Source organism: Dipodomys merriami, unplaced genomic scaffold (assembly GCF_024711535.1).
Source record: "Dipodomys merriami isolate MVZ:Mamm:240054 unplaced genomic scaffold, mDipMer1.0.p SCAF_60, whole genome shotgun sequence".
NCBI lineage: Eukaryota > Metazoa > Chordata > Mammalia > Rodentia > Heteromyidae > Dipodomys > Dipodomys merriami.
In genome coordinates, this window is record NW_027206180.1 from 1006416 (window position 1) to 1027432 (window position 21017).

Genomic DNA, 21017 nt, shown 5'->3' on the forward strand with positions numbered 1-21017 from the left:
CTGGGAAAAAGTGTGAGACCCTATCTGAAAAGTAGAGCAAGAGGCTCTGGGTTCAAACCCTAGTACTACCAAAAAAAAGTGTCCAAAATTCCCCTAGAACATTCCTTTGCATTAGTCAGGGTAGGTCAAGCCATGCCACAGTAATGAACACAATGGTTGCTTTCAAGCTGACAGAATTTGCGTGTGTGTGGTTTGTGTGTGGTGTGCTTGTTCGTGTGCCCGTACTGGGTCTTGAACTTGGGGCTTGGGTGCTGTCCCTTAGCTTTTTTGCTTAAGGTTGGCCTTCTACCACTTGAGCCATGGCCTCACTCTTGGCTTTTTGCTGGTTAATTGGAGATAAGTCTCAGAGATTAGTCTGCCCAGGCTGGCTTTGAACTGCGATCCTCAGATCTCAGCCTCCTGTGTAGCTGGGCTGACAGCGCGAGCCCTGTGCTCGGCTGCCTCACCTGGCCTTTGCCTGGGGACGTGCCGTGGGAGCGCTGGCACGCCACGCAGGAGCCCAGCCAGCCCGGCACGCAGACAAAGCTGCGAGTCACATGACCACCCAAGAACAAGAGGAGCACTCAAGCTGGGGGCCCAGGCTCAGCCCCCCTCCCTGCCAAGCCCCGTCCTCTGCCCTCCATCTTGACTTCGAACCCCCAATTCTGACAGACCACCACACAACATACCTGCCCCGCGCCGACGCCCCCAGAGCAGAGCGCTGCCCCTGCGCAGGGCCCGCACCCCAAACGACAGGTGGCGGTCATTTAGAAAGAAATAAAATATTTTGTTTTACTGAAAATTACTCGCAAGTGTTCACGTTTCCAGTGTTAAGTCATTACAAAAAGAGGCCCAAGGAAAACCTGGGTTCTCGAACGTGAAAGAATGGCTTAACTTACAAAAAAAATAAATATACATTTCCACTTAAAAGAAAAAAGTCGGCAGCAGAACTCACGGCGGGCGCGAGTCCCGGGCAGCTGTGGGGCCTCGCTGCTTCGGGGGTGTCACCGAGACCTCCCCCCCGCAGACCCGCCTGGAAAGACCACACACGAGCCAAAGGTCTAGTGCAGAGCCAGGCCCGGCGGCGGCCTTGGGGTGCTGTCCCCCGCGCACCCCTCCACGCTGGCTTTCTCCCTGGAGCAGCACTTAGTGAGGGGCTGGGGGAGTCAGCGCGGAGCTGGAGGCGGCCGGCCGGGGGTCCAGGGGAGAAACTGAGCTCTGAGAACGAGGAGACAGGGGCTTTTTGGTATCCAGCGGCGGTCCTTGCTGTTGACCTTGGAGGTGTCCAGTTGTGACCTTGGATGTGCGTCGGCAGACCTTGTGAGAGGCCCATCCCATCCAGGCGGCAGGGGCGGGAAGAAGGCGGGGAGGGCGAGTTGGGGGAGGGTGGGTTCCGAGGATGAGCCCCCCCTCACCCCGGGGGGGGGTGCCTCTCGCCACTGACGCAAATCCCATCGGAGACGATGCTGGGCGCTGTCCCCCCGGCCCCGGAGCAGCTGGAAGACGAGAGGTGGTCGCGAGGACAGTCCGGGGCCCCGAGGGGCGGAGCGTGGCGTCCGGCAGGCGTCAGGACACTGGAGGTGACAGGAGGCTGTGGGAAAGCCACGTGGCCGTGGAGAGGTGCAAGGCAGTTGGCTGGGTTTGGTCACTCGCGTGTTTCGCACAACCAATTTCTCGAGAAGGCGACTGTGGGTGCCGCAGCCCCCTCCGTGGGAGCCAGGCCTGCAATCTGAGGTGCGCGTCTTGTGGGGTGCGCGTCTTGTGGGGTGCCAGAGGCCAGGGCACACACACGTTTGGGGTGGGAGGCATCTCTGCCTCTAAGCGGGGCCGGGCAGCGGCTGCTGCTTGCTGTGTTTTGGCGCTGGGGGGTGGGGGTGCGGTTAGTTTTCTTTCTTCGTTTTTGGTTTCTGTGTGGGAGGCCGGGGCTCCCCAGGGTGCCGGCTCGCCCTGGGGTGCGGGGCCATGAGCCTTGCAGTTCTGGTCGGGCACCGGCTGCGGGCCTCACACCAGGCCGGCGTCTTTGGCCATGCTGTAGAAGAGCCCCCTGTCCTGCAGGAGCTGGGACGGCGAACCGCACTCGCAGATCTCGCCCTTGTCCAGGACAATCACCCTGCGGGGAGAGGACGCAGGCGTGAGCGGCACGGCGGCGCTGGGCACCTCGCACCCACCACGGCTTTGGGTCAGGCCCTCGACATCTTCTGCCAGGACTGACAGAGCCATCGCCCCACTGGCTTCCTACCCCCAAGCCCCACCCCCACTTTTTTTTCTGTAGTTTTTTGTTGAGGTGGGGCCTGAACTCTGGGCCTGAGCGCTGTCCCTGCGCTCTTCAGCTCAAGGCCAGTGCTCTACCACTTGAGCCACAGCGCCACTTCCGGCTTTCTGGTGGTTTATTGGAGATAAGAGTGACTTTTTCTGTGGTTTTGAAGATTGAACCCAGAACATCCTGTATGCTAGGCAGACAATCTACCACCTGAACTATGGCCCCAGCTCCTTCAATCCCGATTTCTAATCAATGTCTAATGGGTATGAGGCTGCCGTGTGTGTGTGTGTGTATGTGTGTGTGTGTGTGTGTGTCTGTGTGTGTGTGTGTGTCTGTGTGTGTGTGTGTGTGTGTGTGTGTGTGTGTGTGTGTGTATCCTGGGGCTTGAACTCGGATCCTGGATGCTGTCACTGACTTTTTCTTTGTGCAAAGCTCGTGTTCTATCATTTGGACCACAGCTCCACTTCCGGCTTTTTGGTGGTTAACTGGAGATAGGAATCTCACAGCTTCCCTGCCCAGGCTGGCTTTGAACTGTGATCCTCAGACCCTGGCCTCCTGAGCAGCTGGGATGAGGGGGGAGCTGCCTGTCCCCTGCGTGGCCTCCACAGTGGTGGGAATAGCGTTGATGGGGACAGGGCTGCCGAGGCTCCTGCGCATCGTCTGAAGGGTTTAATTCTCTGCGCTTGCGCGGTGCTCTGCGGCCCAGCCCCTGCCTCCTCCTCCCTCGGTGCCCGCCTCCAGGCCCAGTGGCCTGGGCTCACCCCTGGCTGTGCCCCGACCTCCAGTGCTCTTCCTGGATCAAAGCTGGCCTGAGGCCCAATGCAGCGCCCCGCCTGCTGTTCTGGGTTTTCACTGTTCTTGCTTTGGGGGATACTGGAGTTCGGAATCGGGGCCCTGTGAATGCTCAGCAGGCGCTCTGCCACTTGAGCCACGCCTCCCGCCCTTCTGTGCTTTTGTTACTTGTCAAACGAGGTCTGGCTGTCTGCCCGGCAGACCCGGGCCACGGCGGTCCTAATGACGCTTCCAGCGTAGTTGAGATGCCGCAGCAGACGCTGCGCCGGCCTTTTCATTGGTTGCCGTGCCCAGGCGGGGGCGGGGCTCTGTCCAAGGAGGCTGCGGTGCGCATGGGGCCCATGCTGAATGAATGGATGGAGGAGTGAGCCAGCCAGCGCCATACCTGGTGTAGTCCATGATGGTGTTGAGCCGGTGGGCGATGGTGAGCACCGTGCAGTCGTGGAACTGCGTCCGGATGGTGGACTGGATGAGGTCGTCCGTCTCCAGGTCCACGGCGGCCGTGGCCTCGTCCAGCACCAGGATCTTCGTCTTCCTCAGCAAGGCGCGGGCCAGGCACACGAGCTGCCGCTGCCCCACGCTGGGGAGGGAGAGCGCAATGGTGGCGCAGGTCTGAAGCCTCGGAGCAAACGACACCCCCCACCTGAGCCCCGCCCCCCCCAGCCTTGCTCAAGGGGAGGCTGACCCGTGTGAGGCCCGCAGATGCTCCCCCTGCCCCGTGGGACACTGCAGGCCTGTCCCACTCCTGTGCCCCCCCCGTTGCCATGGCAACCTGCCCAGGCCAGGATGCCGGAGGGACATGTGGACTGGTGCCCGATGAGGCTGCGCTCCTCATCCCCCGCCGGCCCCCGCCACGTGAACGCGCCCAGCCGAGATCAGCCACGCCCCGGGGCGGGCCGCACGCGCCCATCAGGGAACCCCAGCTTGGACGTCATGGTGACCGAGACTGGAATGCAGCCCTGGGACGGTGACACCGGGTCTGACCCGGGGACAGCGGGCGGGCACGGAGGGCTGGGGTGGGGACTGACACGGGCACCCCTGCAGCAGCCAGGACAGAGCTGCCAAGGATGGAACCGCATCAGCCATCTTGGCTGTACCTCAAGCTCCAGAGAGTCTGGTGGGAAGCGTGTCTCACAGTGGGAGACGGGGCCCGCGGGGGAGAGGCTGGGTGGGATTCCCCAGGCCGGGATGTCGGGAGGTCCCCCCCGACCCCCTCCCCGCCCACCTGAGGTTCTCCCCGCCTTCTGCACACTCGTGTTCCAGCCTGTCAGGAAGGGTCGAGACGAAGCCCTTCAGGTGAGCCAGCTCCAGCGCCGTCCAGACGTCCTCGTCCGAGTACTGGCTGAACGGGTCTAGGTTCATGCGCAGCGAGCCCGAGAACAAAACGGGGTCCTGCAGAGCAGAGCAGAGCAGAGGGCAGGGCAGGGCTCGGGCTTGCTCAGCCGCTCCGGGACATCCCCAAGAAACGTCAGTGTGCAAAACCCGGCGAGCAGCTTCCAACGGGAGACAAAGCCCTGGCAACGCCCAGTCTCCTTCAACCTCCGTCCTGATAGACAGTGTCTCACGGAGACACCTTGTGGGTACCCAACCCCCGCCCCCATCCACGATGCTGCAGCGTCTGCCCGTGCGCTGTGGGCCACACCTGGCGCCAGGTAAATCCAGGTAAATCCAGGTAAGCGGTGGTTACACGGGATCTCTGATAGCACCACATCAAGAGAGGCGGTTATGTTACTCTTGGAAGATGCTTTTGATCTGGGGTTGGCTGACTGTGTGGATGCGGCCCGCCCCTCCCACCTGGCCCCACCCCCACCCAGCTCCCCCCACGCAGCCTCACCCCACCTGCGGGATGATGGTGATCTTGAAGCGCAGGTTGTGCAGGCCGATCTTGGCAATGTTGACGCCATCGATGATGATCTCTCCTTCTGCGGACTCATTGATCCGAAACAGGCCCAGGGTCAGAGATGACTTCCCAGCTCCCGTCCGGCCCACGATGCCAACCTGAGGGTCAGGAAGAGCCAGAGTGAGGGAGGGTGCTAGGCCATGGAGTGGTCTCGTGCCCTTGTTAGGCGCTGATCACCAGCTGGGCATCACCTCATTGGACCAACTCCCGCCATAGCCAAGGCTCGTGCGCCACAATTCCCTGGAACCGTCCTTCGGGGACTGCTTTGGCCGGAGGCCAACACGCTTCTCTCTGCCAGGCTCCCCGAGGACCCAATCTGCCCTTTTCAAAAGTAGGTAGAGACCCCCAAAAAGACAGGGAGGGGTCAGGCAGAAGGAACGCTTCATGTCCTGCTCTGCTCAACACAGTGCGTTTGCTGGGCAGCCGCCGGGCGCTTCCTGACCTCCCGACTCTGTCCCACCTCTGTTTCCAGGGGCGGCTCCTCCTGGCAGCTGTGGCAAAATCTGCTTCGAGCAGAATCCAGTCCCCTGGGCCCCTCTCACATGGCCTGGACGCACTGAGGGGAACCAGGAACCTGGCCAACAGCCAATGACAGGCTTCCCGTCATCCATCCTGAGCCAATGACGGGCATTCCTGACGTCCAACCACAGCGAATGATGGGCATTCCCGACATCCAACCACAGCCAATGACAGGGTTCCCATCATCCATCCTGAGCCAATGACAGGCATTCCCAACATCCAACTACAGACAATGACAGGCATTTCTTACAGCCAATGACGGGGTTCCTGTCATCCAACCTGAGCCAATGATGGGCATTCCTGACATCCAACTACAGCTAATGATGGGGTTCCCGTCATCCAACCTGAGCCAATGACGGGCATTGCTGACATCCAACTACAGCCAATGACAGGCATTCCTGACATCCAACCTGAGCCAATGACGGGCATTCCCGGCATCCAACTACAGTCAATGACGGGTTCCTGACACCCTACACTCTTGGGCCCTTGGGAAATGGACTCGCTCATCCTCTAATGTGTCACAGTACAGCACGTGTGCCAAAATTCCCACGGCATCACCAAAGCCACGGACTCAGAAGTACGTCCCTCATTGCAAGTTAGAATGCACCCTGGGACAGAAGGCTTTGTCCCAGATGGCAGATGGTTCAGTAACTCCATATGCTCAGAAGTGCAGATGGCCAGGGGACCTCTGACCGACTTCTGAGGACAGTCTAAGGGTCTCCGGGCAGGAGCGCCTTCTCGGAATAGCTTGGAACTACGGGAAGCTTCTAAAGTTCCAGTGACTCCCTGTGTCCCGAGCACGCCTTGTAGTGACGGAGACATCACGTGTCCCCTGGACTCTGAGGCCAGCACAGACATCAAAGAGGAGCCTGACGTCTTGTAGAGACAGGTGGGCGTGGCCTACCACCGCTACATGTTCTGGATCTCTCAAGAAAACCAGGAGGATTATTCTATAAAGTATTACTTTATTTCTTTTTAAGACAGGCTCGTCTCAAACTCTCAATCCTCCTCCTACCTCAACATCCTCAATACAAGGATTATAGTACTTTTCTTGTGCCCCCCCCCTTGTCATTTGTGAGGCTTGAACTCAGGGCCTGGGTGCTGTCCCTGAGCCTCTTTGTGTTCAAGGCTATGCTCTACCACTTGAGCCACAGCACCACCATTGGGCTTTGAGTGGTTAATTGGAGATAAGAGTCTCCCAGGGACTTTTCTGCCTGGGCTGGCTTCAAACCGCCATCCTCATGGATCTCAGCTTCTTGAGTGGCTGTGATTACAGGTGTGAGCCACTGGTGCCTGGCTCTCGTGCCCTTTTCCAATGCTCCATTTAAGTACTGGGAATTGGGCCCAGGGCCTTTGCACATGCTAGGTAATAAGCCTTTACTTCAGATTTTCTTTCAGCGCACCACTGGGCTTCACTGGGCTTCCGGGCTCTTTCTAGTGTACAACCTGTTGCTAGTCTCCAAATGGCTCTTTCCATCAGCCCTGCCGGGGCCCGGGGCCCCCACCCCAGCCGGGGACCAGGCGCGCGCACCTTTTCTCCGCCGTTGATGGTGACGTTGATGTGCTTGAGAACCATGTCCAGGTCATCTCGGTAGCGCAGGCAGTAGTCTCGGAATTCCACCCGGCCCTCCTGGGGCCAGCTGCTGGGCGGAGCCGTCTCCCTGATCTGCCAGGGAGCCTTCCGTCCCAACGGGGGGGCGAAGGGGGGAGGGCAGAGAAGCCCGCATGAGCCGGCCGCCCCAGCCCCCTCTCCTCCTTGCGTGTGAGGCTTCCGGGCCTTTAGCTCCTGCAGCCCCTGGCCACTTCCGGTCACCCTCCTACCTAGCCCTGTGCCCCCGAGAAGCACATTCAGAGCACCAGCCACCTCCTATGTGACCCTGGTGGTCACTATGCACTGTCTCCTGGGCCCAGTGCATATGACAGGTGTTCAATCACCGCTTATGGACTGGCTTGGGGAAGGGGGAGAGGTAGCAGGGGGCGGGGGGGGGGGTCCCCAGCTGCTCTGTGGTCTGCAGGGGCTCACTAGGAGCACCAGTTAACAGTAAAAGATAACCCCAGCAAGCCCGAATATCTCCTGGCCTCATCTTCAGGCAGCCCGCAGGCGTGCCGCTCACACGCCCAGCTTACGCAGGGCTCGGGGGTCCTAGGCCACGCCCAGGCCAGGCGGCCAAGGCTGCTTTACCTCCTTCTCGGTTTCTGAGTACTCCTTGAGCCTCTCCACGGCCACGATGTTGGTTTCCATCTCGGAGGACATCCGGACCAGCCAGTTGAGGTACGTTGTGACCTGCAGGCGGGGGGTAATCACGCTGACTTACCGCAGTGAGTGTGAGTTTCTGATTTCCATTAAGCGATTGGGCCAATAGTCACTGATTACGGCTCCACACAGAAAGTGGCAAAGCCACACCCAGCCGGTCCCTTACCCGTAGGTAACACGTCCCGAAGGGAAGTAACCGAAAGCATTTGCAACCGATGGCATGAAAATTCCAGAGATGCAGACAAAGCAGCACTCTGAGGAATCTTTGTAGCTTTAAAAGCCTCTTCCTTCCAGCCAGAGCATCCCAGTGGTGGAGAACCGTGGCCACGCCTCCAAATCCCCCACTGCGCTCCCTTCTCCAGCCCCGGCCCCAGGATCCCAAACAAGAGCCACCCACGGGAGGGGGGGAGCGGTCTGAGCACCAAGAGCGCCTCCGATCCTACCTGCAGGGAGTAGGACACGGACAGGCCTACCAGGCCGGCGCTGAGGCCCTGTCGGCCCACGGCGCTGAGGCTGTTTCTGGAGATGACTGAGAACAGGGCGGCAAACAGGACGATGCAGTTGCCGACATACTCCAGCCGCACGGCCAGCCACCTGCAGAGAACCACAGCCGTGTAGACACGCCTCCCCGTGCACGCGCACACGCACGCACGCGCACACGAGGCCGGCCTTCCGGTGACCTGGCTTCTCTCTCACGAGGGAAGGAGCAGCCAATCTGCCGACTGCAGTGAAGCCCTGAAGCTCATCAGGGCTGGCCGCCTGGCACAGGAGAAGGGGGAGGGAGGGAGGGGGGGAGGGAGGGAAGGAGGGAGGGACATGGGGTCCCTGGATGTCTCGCCACCCCAGGGATGAAAATAGAATTCTCCAGAAGCCTCCTTCCCAGGAATTTCCAGTTTGTCACAGGGAGGACCGGCTTCTCAAGAAATCACACACACACACGTGTCCATTCACAAGTGCCCAGAATTCTCAAGCACTCAAAAGCCTGGGGGGGTCCCACCCAGCCATCAGGGGGCCCTGGGCCTGACCCCAGCAACAACAACAAAAACCAACAGATGAAATCTCTCTGCCAGAGATGCTTCCAGAAGACACTAAGAAACAAGCCGGCACTTTTGACATCTGTCACAGTCCTAGACTCACGTTACATCCAGGTGTTCTGAGGCTGGGGTCCTCTGCTTTTAAAACGTCAGCACATCTGCCCTTGGTCTATTGAGGCAGTGTCTCTCTGGCAGCTGAGTCTAGCTTCAAACTCCCGATCCGCTCCCCCGGAGCCTCCAAGGGCTGGGATTATAGGCATGTGCCACCAGGCCCGGCAGGTTTCATTGGCTTAAAACTTTTATAAGCCATTGTGTGGCCAGAGGGAGATGGTTTCCCCATTTCCATTGTGAAGCCGGGGTGGGGGGCAGAGCTGGGCCTGACTCCCCACAGCACCCCCGGTGCTCACCACAGTAACCCCATGTGCCACCATGCTGAGCGCTGGGCAACCCCCCTGCCTAGTTTTGAAGGATGAGTTTCACTTTGGGAAGGCAATTTCCTCGGGTCAGCTCCTCTGAGCACACTGCCTTGGTGTACCGCAGATGGGGGTACAGCACCCCTCGGCGGGGACCTGAGCTGTGGGAATGACCTGGTATCCCGGGACCCTGGCTGAAGGGCGGCGTGGGGCCTGCTGACTCGGTACCCTGGGTCCCGGGCTCATAGCTTCTGCTTGTCCTTTGTGTTTTTTTTTGTCGGTCGTGGGGCTTAAACTCTGGGCCTGGGCGCTGTCCCTCAGCTCTTCAGCTCAAGGCGAGCGCTCTACCACTTGAGCCACAGCGCCACTTCCAGTGTCCAGGTGATTTATTGGAGATAAGGGTCTCAGGACTTTCCTGCCTGGGCTGGCTTTGAACTGTGATCCTCAGATCTCAGCCTCCTGAGTAGCTAGGATGACAGGCGTGAGCCACCAGCACCCGGCTTCTGCTGGTCCATTTTTATCTAAGGGTCTCGGTACATGGCCCGTGCTGGACTCGAACTCCAGATCCTCCTGCCTCTGTCTCCCCAAGTGCCGGGATGAGAGGCGTGTGTGTCCCGCCCGGCCCCGCCGCCGCCGTGGTGGGCAGGGTGCCCCAGCCTCTCTGCGGGGCTCACCGGTTGGCCACGATGCTGGGGTAGTAGGCCTTCTGGTTCTCGTCCACCTTCAGGTCGCTCTGGCGCACGAAGCGCTCCTGGTCCTCAAAGGCGCGGATGACGCTGACCCCCAGCAGGGTCTCGTTGAAGTGCGAGTAGACGGGGGAGCGGCTGACCGACTCGAGGCGCTTGAGCTGCCGGGAGGAGGCCACGTAGAACCTCTGCGGGGAGAGCGGGTGGGGTCACCGAGGGGCGCCCCCCGGGGAGCCGAGCGGCCCGCAGGAATGGAGACAACACCGTGACGGGAGACACAGCTGTCCTTCCCCCTCGTGATGGGGACACTGAGGCAGCGGCACCAGGTCCCCTCTCGCCCCCCCGGGCCGTCTTCCCTCCGATGACATCACATCTCACGCACCGACGCCACCACGGCGCTGCTCCCCCTTAACCCGGGCACCAGCCGGCACTGGCTGGTCTCAGGGTGGGAAATGGGACGTGCTAGCCGGAGCCCCAGCAGCTGTGCTGGACCGGGAGACCGGCTAAAGAGCAGAAGGCTTTGGCAACCATGGTAACACAGAACTAAGTGGAAAGGAAGCCACAGTGGAGGCCGGGACCCGGCCCGCTCACCTGCACGAAGAAGTAGACGAGGCCCAGGGGCGGGATGATGACGGCGGCGATGGGCGTGGCCAGCAGGATGATGACGCAGGCGCCCACCACGTTGAAGAGGGAGCCCATGTACATCTTGATGACCTGCGGGATCATGGAGTCCACCGTGTCCAGCTCCTTGGAGAAGCGGTTCACCAGGTTCCCGCTGGGCGTGCGCTCGAAGAAGCTCATGGGCGAGCGGAGGACGTTGTGCAGCAGGTCCAGGTGCAGGCGGCGGGAGGCCAGGATGCCCCCGATGGACACCGTCATGGAGTAGCCGAACACGGCGATTCCTGTGGCCCGGGCATCGGCGTGAGCGCCAACGGGGGCCACCCGGAGCCCGCACTGTCACCGCCGCCCCGGCTCACAGCGGGCTCACCCCTGCCCGCCTCACAGATGACAGCGGGGCGACAATGTCCCCCCTGCTTGCTGGCCGGCCAGCGTGGGAGCACTGGACAGCGAGTGCGGCCCGGGGGCCCCGGCATCGCCACCCCCAGAGCCTTCCAGTTCCGATCGCGTCTATGGAGAGCAGACAGCACAGCTCCTGAATACAGCCTACAGCCTGGCTGTGTGACCCCGGTGGACACTGTGCCCTCTCTGAGTAGTTCTCTAAGGTCCCCTCCCCCTGGCAGCAGGGCACGAGGCGCAAGAGGGTGCCCCCGACTCAGCGCCCCCAGGGCCTCTGGCCTCGACGTTTCCCAGCTGAGAGATGGGTGCCCCGGGTGCTCCTCCTCTGTGTGTCCCATGGGAAACAAAGCACCCAGAAGACATTTGTTCCACTTGAAGGTGAGGCTCGGGGATACAGAGCCAAGCACCATCAATTTAAGAGTGAAATAAAAGCCGGGCACCGGTGGCTCACGCCTGTCATCCTAGCTACTCAGGAGGCTGAGATCTGAGGATCACGGTTCAAAGCCAGCCCGGGCAGGGAAGTCTGTGAGACTCTTCTCTCCAATGAACCACCAGAAAACCAGAAGTGGCGCTGTGGCTCAAGTGGTAGAATGCTGGCCTCGAGCTGAAGAGCTGAGGGACAGCGCCCAGGACCAGAGTTCAAGCCACACAACCAACAAAACGAAACAAAACAGAGTGAAATAAAGGAAAACAAAACAAGAAGTAAAGAGCAATACAAAGTAAACTGAAATAAGAAAGAAAAGAAAGACCTCAAACATTCATTCCATCAACTGGCGGGTGTTTTGTCAGCGGTCCGTCTGAGTCTGGCTTGGTTTGGCCATGTTCCCTGAGGACTCGGGGAGCCCGTGCTGAGGCGGGCAGGAGAAGCATACTGTGACGGCCGGAGCCCCCGTGAGCGGGGTGGGGCGGGAGGCACTCACCTTGTAAGATGCCCAGGGCTCCGTAGACGCCCAGCCGGAGCTTGGTGAGCCCCTGGGTCCCGTTGACGATAGGGTCGTCCGTCCAGAGGCTGAGCCAGTAGTTGGAGGCCAGGGCGGAGACGTGGTTACACAGGAACAGGAAGATGCTCAGGAAGGAGATGAAGAGGCCGATGGCCTTCATGTACTCCCAGTACACGGTGAGCTTCACCTGGGCGGGCAGAGCAGGCCGAGGACCAGTCAGCGTGGGCGCAGTTCCCGGAGCCCCGCCTACTGCCCATCGCCACCTCCCCCCTGCCCCGTGAGTGCCTGGGAGCAGGTGCAGAGATGAGCGGCCCCTCCCCTTCTCCAGCCCCCCCCTGGGGTGGACATGGGGCTGGGGGGGGCAGGTGTCAACCCCGGGGCCTCCCATCCTCAGGGCACTGAGAGGTCACTCCTGGTGACCTTGGGGGCTCCTTGTGCAGGAAATGGGGCTCATTCTGGACCCCCTTCTCCGCCAGTGAGGGTCGCAGTCTCAGTCTTTCAGGTCATGGTGGTGGCGGAGGGCACTGGCGGCCGTGCATGGCGCCCGGCAGGTGATCCTTACCTGGCCGGTCTGCGCCTTGTCGGTCTCCATCAGCCTCCAGGCCTCCTCCTTGCTGCCGGCCTCCTGCAGCTCGGCGGTGCTGGCGTGGTGCTTGCTGGCGTCCCCGCTGTATGAGGAGCTGCTGCTCAGCTGCCTGGGAAGGTGGAGGGCAGGGCGTCGGCCCGAGGCTTGGGAGGGGGAGGTGAGGGAAGGGGGTGTCCCCACGTCCTGTTCAGGGGGTGACGAGCCGGGAGGAAGCGGGCACCAAGCGTCTCGGTCTGTGAGCACCCGGGATGGTCTGCACAAAACCACCAACCACCACTGGAGGGCAGGACATGTTCAGGAAAGGCTGGGCGTAGTGGCGCACACCTGGAATCCCAGCACTGATTATTGTGGTGAGCTTTTATTTGCACATGATTTGCAGTGTACAGGAGAGTTGGCAGGGCAGGACTGTGTGTCTCTCCACTGACTTACCATCCTGCACCCTGTGCCTCATTTGCGTTACAGCGGCATCTGTGTTTGTAATCTAAGAGTTCTGCAGGAGGCCCTCCCAGTGCCAGGAGCTGGCCTGGCAAGTGGGATCTTCCTGCCTGTGGCTCTGGAGTAGCTGGGATTACAGGCGTGTGCCATCACGCCCAGCCTGTGACTGCCTGCTGGGCCTGGACCAAGCTCAGGGAGGGAAGCAAGGCTCTGCGGGGAGCCCGCTGGCAGGGGTGGGGCGGAGCTCGGGCAGGGCCGGCCTCACCTCTGCAGCTTCCCCATGTTGTCTGACACCAGCATGCCGTTCTCCACTGGCTTGGCCTCCTTCCGCTGACCGCCGGGGCCGAGGGGCCCTGGGGAGACGCAGGGGGAGGAAGGCAGAGCTGTCACCCTCTGAGCAGAGGGACGCCACCTGGCCGCGGCTGGAGCAGACCTCAGACCTGCGAAGCCAGATGCCCCCCTCCCCCCTCCCCCTTCCCCCCTCCCCTCTCCCGCCCCTCAGCAAGCAGAGGCCTGCGGCAGCCGGGTCACGGCACACACCCGTGACTGGAGGAGGGGGGTTCCTGGGGACCGTGGCTGTGACCCCAGTAGTAAGGGGGTGCCACCATTTGAACTGACCAGGTGGCGGCCTGTGGGGGGTCTGCCTGGTGTCTCCAATGCCCCCCGGGACGAGCAGCACCGACAAGCAGGCCGCCAGCGCCGACCCGGCAGTACCCACGTTGCGCAGACACAGACACACAGACAGACATGCAGACACACAGACAAGGGAGGCGTGGAAGGCCAGCCTGGGGAGGTGGGCGGAGGGAGCCACAGGCGCAGGCCACGTGGGAAGGTCCACGGCCCAGGCCGGGGTGGCATTCACAGCACAGAATGCCACCGGGAGCCCCAGGACTGGGAGGAAGCGGGGTTCAGGCTGGCCCCTCAGTGAGCGAGTTCCAAGCACCACGGCAGCCCGTGTCCAGGCCAGGAGTGGGGGGGGGGACTCCTCAACTCCTCGCTGTGGCCGCCCTGACGCTCCACTGGCCCAATCATCCACAAGATGGGGTCACGCAGGGCTGAGTCCCGGGGACCCTGGGTGGCATCTGCAATGGCACCGCCACCCAGCCTGCCCCACGTGCTTCCGAGGCCTCTGGGGAGACCTGGGGCCCTGGAGACACAAACTGAACCCCGGCACCACCGCAAAGCAACCTGGGCCGGGCCGCCTGGAGTCTACAAGCGCCGGTGCGCAGCCGTGCCACTGACCTCCCGCCGCGTCCTCCGCTCCGCCGCCTGTGAATCACAAGATGACAGCGCGCTAGCCTCCCCTGGGCCTCCACCTCCAGCCCGCGCCACGCACGGGCAGGCCCAGGGGGGTACCCCCATACCCGGGCCAGCACCTACCCCAAGAGCACAACGGCTCTATACCTAGTGCCGGGGCGGGAGCCACGCCACGCTGCACGCACAGCGCACGGCACACGGGCAGGTGGACAGACCACTCTGGGAAGAGCCAGGGAACACGCTGAACCCCCCTTCCCGCCCTCGCCCCCCACTGACCCCCACCAGCCTCCGGGGCCTCGCGGTGGCTGCCGCAGCACTAACACGCCAGCCCGAAGCAAGGGGCATCATCAGCTCAGATTTGTTCTAATTGTCACCACTGGGAGGACCACCAGCGGGAGTGAGGCCCGGGCTCAGTCCCCGGTACCAGGGGCTGGGAAGGTGGCTCAGTGGTAGAGCGCTTGCCTCGCATGCATGAAGCCCTGGGTTCCATTCCTCAGCACCACATGTGCAGAAAAAGCCGAATTGGTGCTGTGGCTCAAGTGGTAGAGCGCTAGGCAGACGCTTTACCTACCACTCGAGCCACACCCTGGGACTTCTTAGCTTTGGCCTTGTGTTTTCCCCAGGGGTGACCATGGACCCAGATCCTAGTACCTCCATGTCGAACGTAGCTGGAATGGTAGGTGTACACTACCACGCCCAGCTTGTTGACACGGGGGCTCAGTACCTTTTACCGAGGTTTGCTCACATGGCCTTGCTCAGGAGGTGCTGGGACTCCTGGATGAGGGCCAGCTGGCCTCCCGGGAGAGGGAGGGAAGGAGGAAGAGGGAGAGGATTCCCAGAGACTGCTTTATGGTCAGCACCAAGCTTTTGCCCAAACATGGAACTGCCCGGCTGCCTCACCCAGCCTCACCCCCAGGGGCGGCCTCCAAGTTCTCCTCCCCGAGGGGGAGGACAGGCAGCCCAGAGGGAGAGAGAGGGAGGGAGGGAGGGCGGGTGGCTCCGCCCCGCACTCAAGGCTTTTTGGTAAAGCATGGTGGCTCACGCCTGCCATGGTAGCTGCTCAGGAGGCTGAGGTGGAAAGACCGAGAGGTCAAGGCTAGCCCAAGCAAATTTAGGGTGACCCTGTCTCAAAAGAATGCCATGTGAGCGAGAGGGCTGTGGGCATGGCTGTCCGGCAGGTGCGAGGCCCTGGGTTCAATCCCCAGTGACTAATGACAGAGAGCCTGGCGCACAGGCCACCGTGAAGAAACAAGACGGAGGAGGGGGAGAGGGAGGGGGGAGGAGGAGGGCAGAGACTGCAGGTGTACTCCGTGGGAGCAAGACCCAGGGCAGGGCCAGGAGGGTGCCCAGCGCCCCCCGGAGGTGGGGGATGGAAGGACCCCCCCCCTGGCTTCTGAGGCTTGCTTCTGCTTGAGAACGTCTGCTCTGTGCACCTGAGTAGCTTTCAATCCGTTTTTACAAATTCACCAGAAACTGGGTGGCTGCCCCCCTCTGGCTGTGACCCTCAGAAGGACTGGCCACTGGCCAAGTCTGCTCCCCACTGAGAGCCCCCCCTCTACCCCCATGAGGCTGGGCTTCCTGCAAATCACAGGGATGGGCGCTGACTTCCGGTGGCGATGGTGAGCCCCGGCCCCAGGAAACAGTAGGGCACCCCCACGGTGCCCGGCCTTCCCCAGGCAGGGGTGACGCTAATGCGCCCCTCCGTACACCGTACAGACTCAATACGGGGGGGCACTGGGAGCGCCCCATCACTCTGAGCGCACCCCGGCAGACCCCCCCACCCTGTGTGCTCGGAATCCACCTGCTTGGTGCAGCCGGCCAAGTCTCCCGGGCGCGGGCCAAAAGCGTGGAGCACACGCAGCCAAGGTCACGGCTGGGGCCGGCTGAGGCTGAGTGCCCAGGACGTGGCCGCGTGCCCAGCCCCGTGTCACACAGCGGGCAGGGGATGGGGAGGCCACCCACCTAGCCCGTGGCCTGAGCCGGGGCCCGTGTGGAAGGCAGGAATATCTGCAGGGAAAGTGGCGTTCTCGTGGCCAAATGAAGCAGAGAACAAAAGGAGATGGGGGCACCAATCCGGGGGTCGTGGAGGAGGAAGGAGGGAGTGGGGGAGGAGGGAGGGAGGAGAGGAGGAGGGGGGAGGAGGGAGCCCCTGAGCCAGTGGAACCCAAGGCTCTGGCTCAGCTGGAAGAAGGGGGGGGCCCGGGAGGGAGCCACGGGAAGATGGCCTCCACTGGACACGCAGATTTAGAAACAACAGCCCGCCCAGCCTCTGTCTCTGAAGAGACTAGACACAAAGCTGCAGCCAAGAACAAGGCGGCCAGACTCACAGCAGGACTTCCCGACCTCCAGGGCACGGACAGGGGTGACTGAGTGCCAAGGGGCAGACTCAAGTGGCAGAGCCCAAGGCCCTGGGTTCAATCCCCAGTGTGTGTGTGTGGGGGGGGGGGGGGTCCTAATGGCCAAGGAGAAGAAACAGCTCAAAAGCCAGGCCGTGGATGAGCCTGGGGACGCAGGTCCCTCTGCAGACAGGCGGGGGAAGGGGGGACCCCAGGCTCGGGAAGGGCGTCCAGAACCGGGGTGAACAGCGGGCGGCCGCCTGGGGGTCAGGGCGTCCGGGCGCGGCGGGGGTCCCCCTCCCCCCCGCACGCAGGCTCACCCTCGTCCTGCTCCGAGGCGGCGTAGGTGCGCAGGAGCTCGGCGAAGGCGCCGTCCCGGGCCAGCAGCTCCTGGTAGGAGCCCATCTCCGAGATCTTGCCGCCGCTCATGACCACCACGACGTCGGCCTGCGGCAGGTAGCTGAGGCCGTGCGTCACCAGCAGCCGCGTCTGCGGGCACAGCGGGCGCGGGCGTGAGGCGCGCGGGGCGCGGGCGTGAGGGGCGCGGGCGTGAGGGGCGCAGGTGTGAGGGGCGCGGGCGCGAGGGGCGTGGGCGCGAGGGGCGTGGGCGCGAGGGGCGCAGGTGTGAGGGGCGCGGGCGTGAGGGGCGCAGGCGTGAGGGGCGCAGGTGTGAGGGGGGCGGGCGTGAGGGGCGCGGGGCGCGGGCGCGAGGGGCGCAGGCGTGAGGGGCGCAGGTGTGAGGGGGGCAGGCGCGAGGGGCGCGGGCGCGAGGGGCGCGGGGCGCGGGCGCGAGGGGCGCGGGCGTGAGGGGCGCAGGCGTGAGGGGCGCAGGTGTGAGGGGGGCGGGCACGAGGGGCGCGGGCGTGAGGGGCGCAGGGCGCGGGCGTGAGGGGCGCGGGGCGCGGGCGTGAGGGGCGCGGGCGTGAGGGGCGCGGGGCGCGGGCGTGAGGGGCGCGGGGCGCGGGCGTGAGGGGCGCGGGGCGCGGGCGTGAGGGGCGCGGGCGTGAGGGGCGCGGGGCGCGGGCGTGAGTTGCGCGGGGCGCGGGCGTGAGGGGCGCGGGCGCGAGGGGCGCGGGCGTGAGTGGCGCGGGGTGCTGCCAATGCAGGGTAGCGGGCACGGGGTCACAGGCGGGCGGGCCTGGGGTCACCCCCCCCGCACGCCCCCGGCCCCCTGCCCGCCCCCGGCCCCCTGCCCGCCCCCGGCCCCCTGCCCGCCGCCCCGCGCCCTCCCGCAGCCCCCGGCCCCCTGCCCGCCGCCCCGCGCCCTCCCGCAGCGCCCTCCCGCAGCGCCCGGCCCCCTGCCCGCCACCCCGCGCCCTCCCGCAGCCCCCGGCCCTGCCCGCCGCCCCGCGCCCTTCCGCAGCGCCCTCCCGCAGCGCCCGGCCCCCTGCCCGCCGCCCCGCGCCCTCCCGCAGCGCCCTCCCGCAGCGCCCGGCCCTGCCCGCCACCCCCGCGCCCTCCCGCAGCGCCCGGCAGGCACCTTGTTCTTCAGCAAGCCCTTGGGGCCGACCACGTGCTCAAAGATGTGCTTGCCCACGTGCGCGTCCACGGCCGACAGCGGGTCGTCCAGGAGGTAGATGTCGGCGTCGCAGTACACGGCGCGGGCCAGGCTCACCCTCTGCTTCTGGCCCCCGGACAGGTTCACGCCCTGCGGGGCGGGGCAGGGACGGAGGGAGGGGTGGGTCTCGGGGAGCACTGGGCGGGGCCTGGGCGGAGCAAGGGGTGGGCGGGGCCTGGGCGGAGCAAGGGGTGGGCGGGGCCTGGGCGGAGCAAGGGGTGGGCGGGGCCTGGGCGGAGCAAGGGTGGGCGGGGCCGGGCGGAGCAAGGGATGGGCGGGGCCTGGCGGAGCAAGGGGTGGGCGGGGCCTGGGCAGAGCACATGGAAGTGGGCGGGGCCTGGGCAGAGCATAGGGAAGTGGGCGGGGCCTGGGCAGAGCACAGGGAGGTGGGCGAGGTCAGGGGCAAGGCCGGGGCCCAGGGTAGCCAGGGCCCAGGGTGGCCGGGCAGGGCAGGGCCCTTCAGGCCTCTGTCTGTCCAGTCAAGCCCAGAGCAGACACCACTGCCACGCGGTTCCCAGAGAGGGCCAGCCTTGGGCACTAGGAGCTGAAGGCTGAGGCTGGCACTGGAGGTAAAGGGAGGAGGCCGCGGCACCCCTGGCCTTGACTCCACGGGACACACTTCCTACAGGCATCAGCGCGAGGTCCCGGCCGAGCTGAAGATGCCTGACAGTGGACTGTTTTTCTTTTTCCAAGGAGCCACAGATGTCACTCAGCTACGTGGCATCATTCTCCAAATACTGCTGCTGGCGAGCCTGGCTGGCCTCTAAGGACGACCGGCGGGCTCTGCAAGCTGAGGCCGGCTGAGGCGCTGTGCTCCTGGCCGCAGGCAGGGGGCGCTGGCACGCCGGCGGCCAGAGGCGGCCAGGGGCCTCCAGGCCCAGGAGGGCACCTTGGGAGGCCCAGGAGGGAGGCCAGGGGAGGGGCAGCGTCAGATCGGGGGCTGTGGCGGTGGGAGATGCCCAAACAGCCTCTCTCTTTAGAAGCGACAAGGGTTTCCCCTGGTGCCTGGTGGTGCCTGCCTGTCATCCTGGCCCTGGGAGGCCGAGGCAGGAGGATCACAAGTTCTAGGCCAGCCTGGGCTATGTATCAAGAGTATCTTACAAAACAAAATCTCCGGCCAGGGCACCGGTGGCTCACGCCTGACATCCTAACTACTCAGGAGGCTGAGATCTGAGGACTGAGGTTCAGAGCCAGCCTGGACAGGAAAGTCCAGGAGACTCTTATCTGCAACGAACCATCAAAATGCCAGAAGTGGCGCTGTGGCTCAAGTGGTAGAGTGGGACAGTGCTCAGGCCCTGAGTTCAAGTCCCAGGAGCAGCAAAAACAATAAAACTTCAAAACAACAACATAAAACTAATAGAAAAATGGAGCGGCTGACAAGAGGGATGGGGGGCTGCCTCCACTGGGCTCCCAGGCTGGGCAGCCTGGAGCAAGTCACTTGGCATCTCTGTTCCTCCCCTTCCCCAACCATTAAATGGGTCCACAATGAACTCCGCCCCTGGGGGGTGGGAGGACAGCGGGCACACGGGTCACCAGAGGTGACACTGCTTTCTGGGAGCTGTGCAAGGTCCGGCAGACGCCTCAGTGGAGGCCGCAGATCACCACCCACTCCCAGCCTGCGGCGGGACGCTGTGCTGACCTTCTCGCCGATCTCGGTGCGGTCGCCGCTGGGGAGGATCTCCAGGTCCGGGAGGAGCGCGCAGGCCTCCAGCACGGCCCGGTAGTGCCGCTCCCGCAGGGGCCGGCCGAACACGATGTTCTCCCGGAGGGAGTCATTCTGGATCCAGGCCTGCTGGGGCACGTAGGCCACGGAGCCCTGCGGGGCGGGCGGACAGGGCCAGACAGACAGACAGATGGACCTGGTCAGCTGGCGGCGGCTGCCCGCCCCGGCCACGGCCCTGGTGCATGTGTAGAACAGGGAAGATGAAGGGGAGGTTGGAGGGGAGGGAGGGGGGAAGACGAGAGGATGGGAGGGAGGACGGGGGAGGGATGACAGGGGGAGGATGGAGGGGAGGACGAAGGATAGGAATGCTAAGGGAAAATCAGTCTTTAAGAGTGGGAAGGTGGCTCAGTGGTAGAGTGCGTGCCTAGCTCGCATGAAGCCCTGGGTTCGATTCCTCGGTACTACATACACAGAAAAAGCCAGAAGTGGCGCTGTGGCTCAAATAGTAGAGCGCTAGCCTTGAGCAAACGAAGCTCAGGCCCTGAGTTTAAACCCCAGGACTGGCAAAGAAAAAAATAACCAGGGGCTGGGAAGGTGGCTCAGTGGTAGAGCGCTTGCCTTGCATGCATGAGGCCCTGGGTTCGATTCCTCAGCACCACATAAGCAAAAAGAAAAAAGCTGGAAGTGGCGCTTGGCTCAAGTGGTAGAGCGCTAGCCTTGATCTGAAGAGCTGAGGGACAGCGCCCAGGCCCAGAGTTCAGGACCCATGACCGACAAAAAATAAGGGAGTCAGTACGTTCCGGCCTCCCGTGCCGGGTTCGGTTCTCGTGGCTCTGGGGCTCGGGACTGGGCTGCGGCCGGGGAAGCAGCAGGCCGTCGAGGACAGGAAGCTCGGCGTCCTCAGCCGTCCCGTGAACCGGGGTGGCAGCCGGTGGGGCGGGCGGGGGACCCGCGGGGCGGGGGGCTGCCCACCCCCTCCTACCTTCAGAGCCACGTGCCCCTCCACCTTGTCCATCTCCGCCAGGAGGGCCGAGAGCAGGGACGACTTCCCGCAGCCCACCTGGCCCACCACGGCCACCAGGGCACCTTCGGGGACGGAGAAGGAGATTCTGGAAGGACAGGGGGGGGCGGGACACGGGGCTCAGTGGGTGGCAGGGCCCGGGGCAGCGTGGAGTGTGTCAGGGCTGGGAGGGCCTGGGGGGGGGCGGGGGGTGTGTGCAGGGCTTGGGCCGGACATGCTCTGACTGCACCCCAGACGAGGCTGGGGGGGAGGGGGAGGCTGCACACGCCAGAACCCCGGCTGCTCCGAAGGCGGAGATGAGGACAAGTTAATGACGCCAAGAAACCGGGGAGAGCACGAAGGATTTCCGCGAGGCCCAAGAAAGCG

General features: G+C 63.7%; 1 protein-coding gene across 1 annotated transcript in view; it reads right to left on the minus strand.

Annotated features, from left to right (window-relative positions):
• Positions 1-745: 745 nt before the first annotated feature.
• LOC138814506 (multidrug resistance-associated protein 1-like) overlaps positions 746-21017 on the minus strand; it is a 63717-nt gene continuing 43445 nt past the window's right edge. Inside the window, exons 16-32 of the mRNA XM_070003407.1 lie at positions 20613-20739; positions 19607-19783; positions 17890-18057; positions 16730-16898; positions 14005-14085; positions 13082-13169; positions 12358-12490; positions 11775-11982; positions 10429-10739; positions 9826-10025; positions 8148-8298; positions 7633-7734; positions 6982-7128; positions 4871-5029; positions 4257-4423; positions 3417-3611; positions 746-2089 (exon numbers count right to left, since the gene is read on the minus strand). Coding sequence (XP_069859508.1) covers positions 1981-2089; positions 3417-3611; positions 4257-4423; positions 4871-5029; positions 6982-7128; positions 7633-7734; positions 8148-8298; positions 9826-10025; positions 10429-10739; positions 11775-11982; positions 12358-12490; positions 13082-13169; positions 14005-14085; positions 16730-16898; positions 17890-18057; positions 19607-19783; positions 20613-20739 — 2692 coding nt within the window. The 3' untranslated portion in view covers positions 746-1980. The remainder of the gene's footprint in view (positions 2090-3416; positions 3612-4256; positions 4424-4870; positions 5030-6981; positions 7129-7632; positions 7735-8147; positions 8299-9825; positions 10026-10428; positions 10740-11774; positions 11983-12357; positions 12491-13081; positions 13170-14004; positions 14086-16729; positions 16899-17889; positions 18058-19606; positions 19784-20612; positions 20740-21017) is intronic.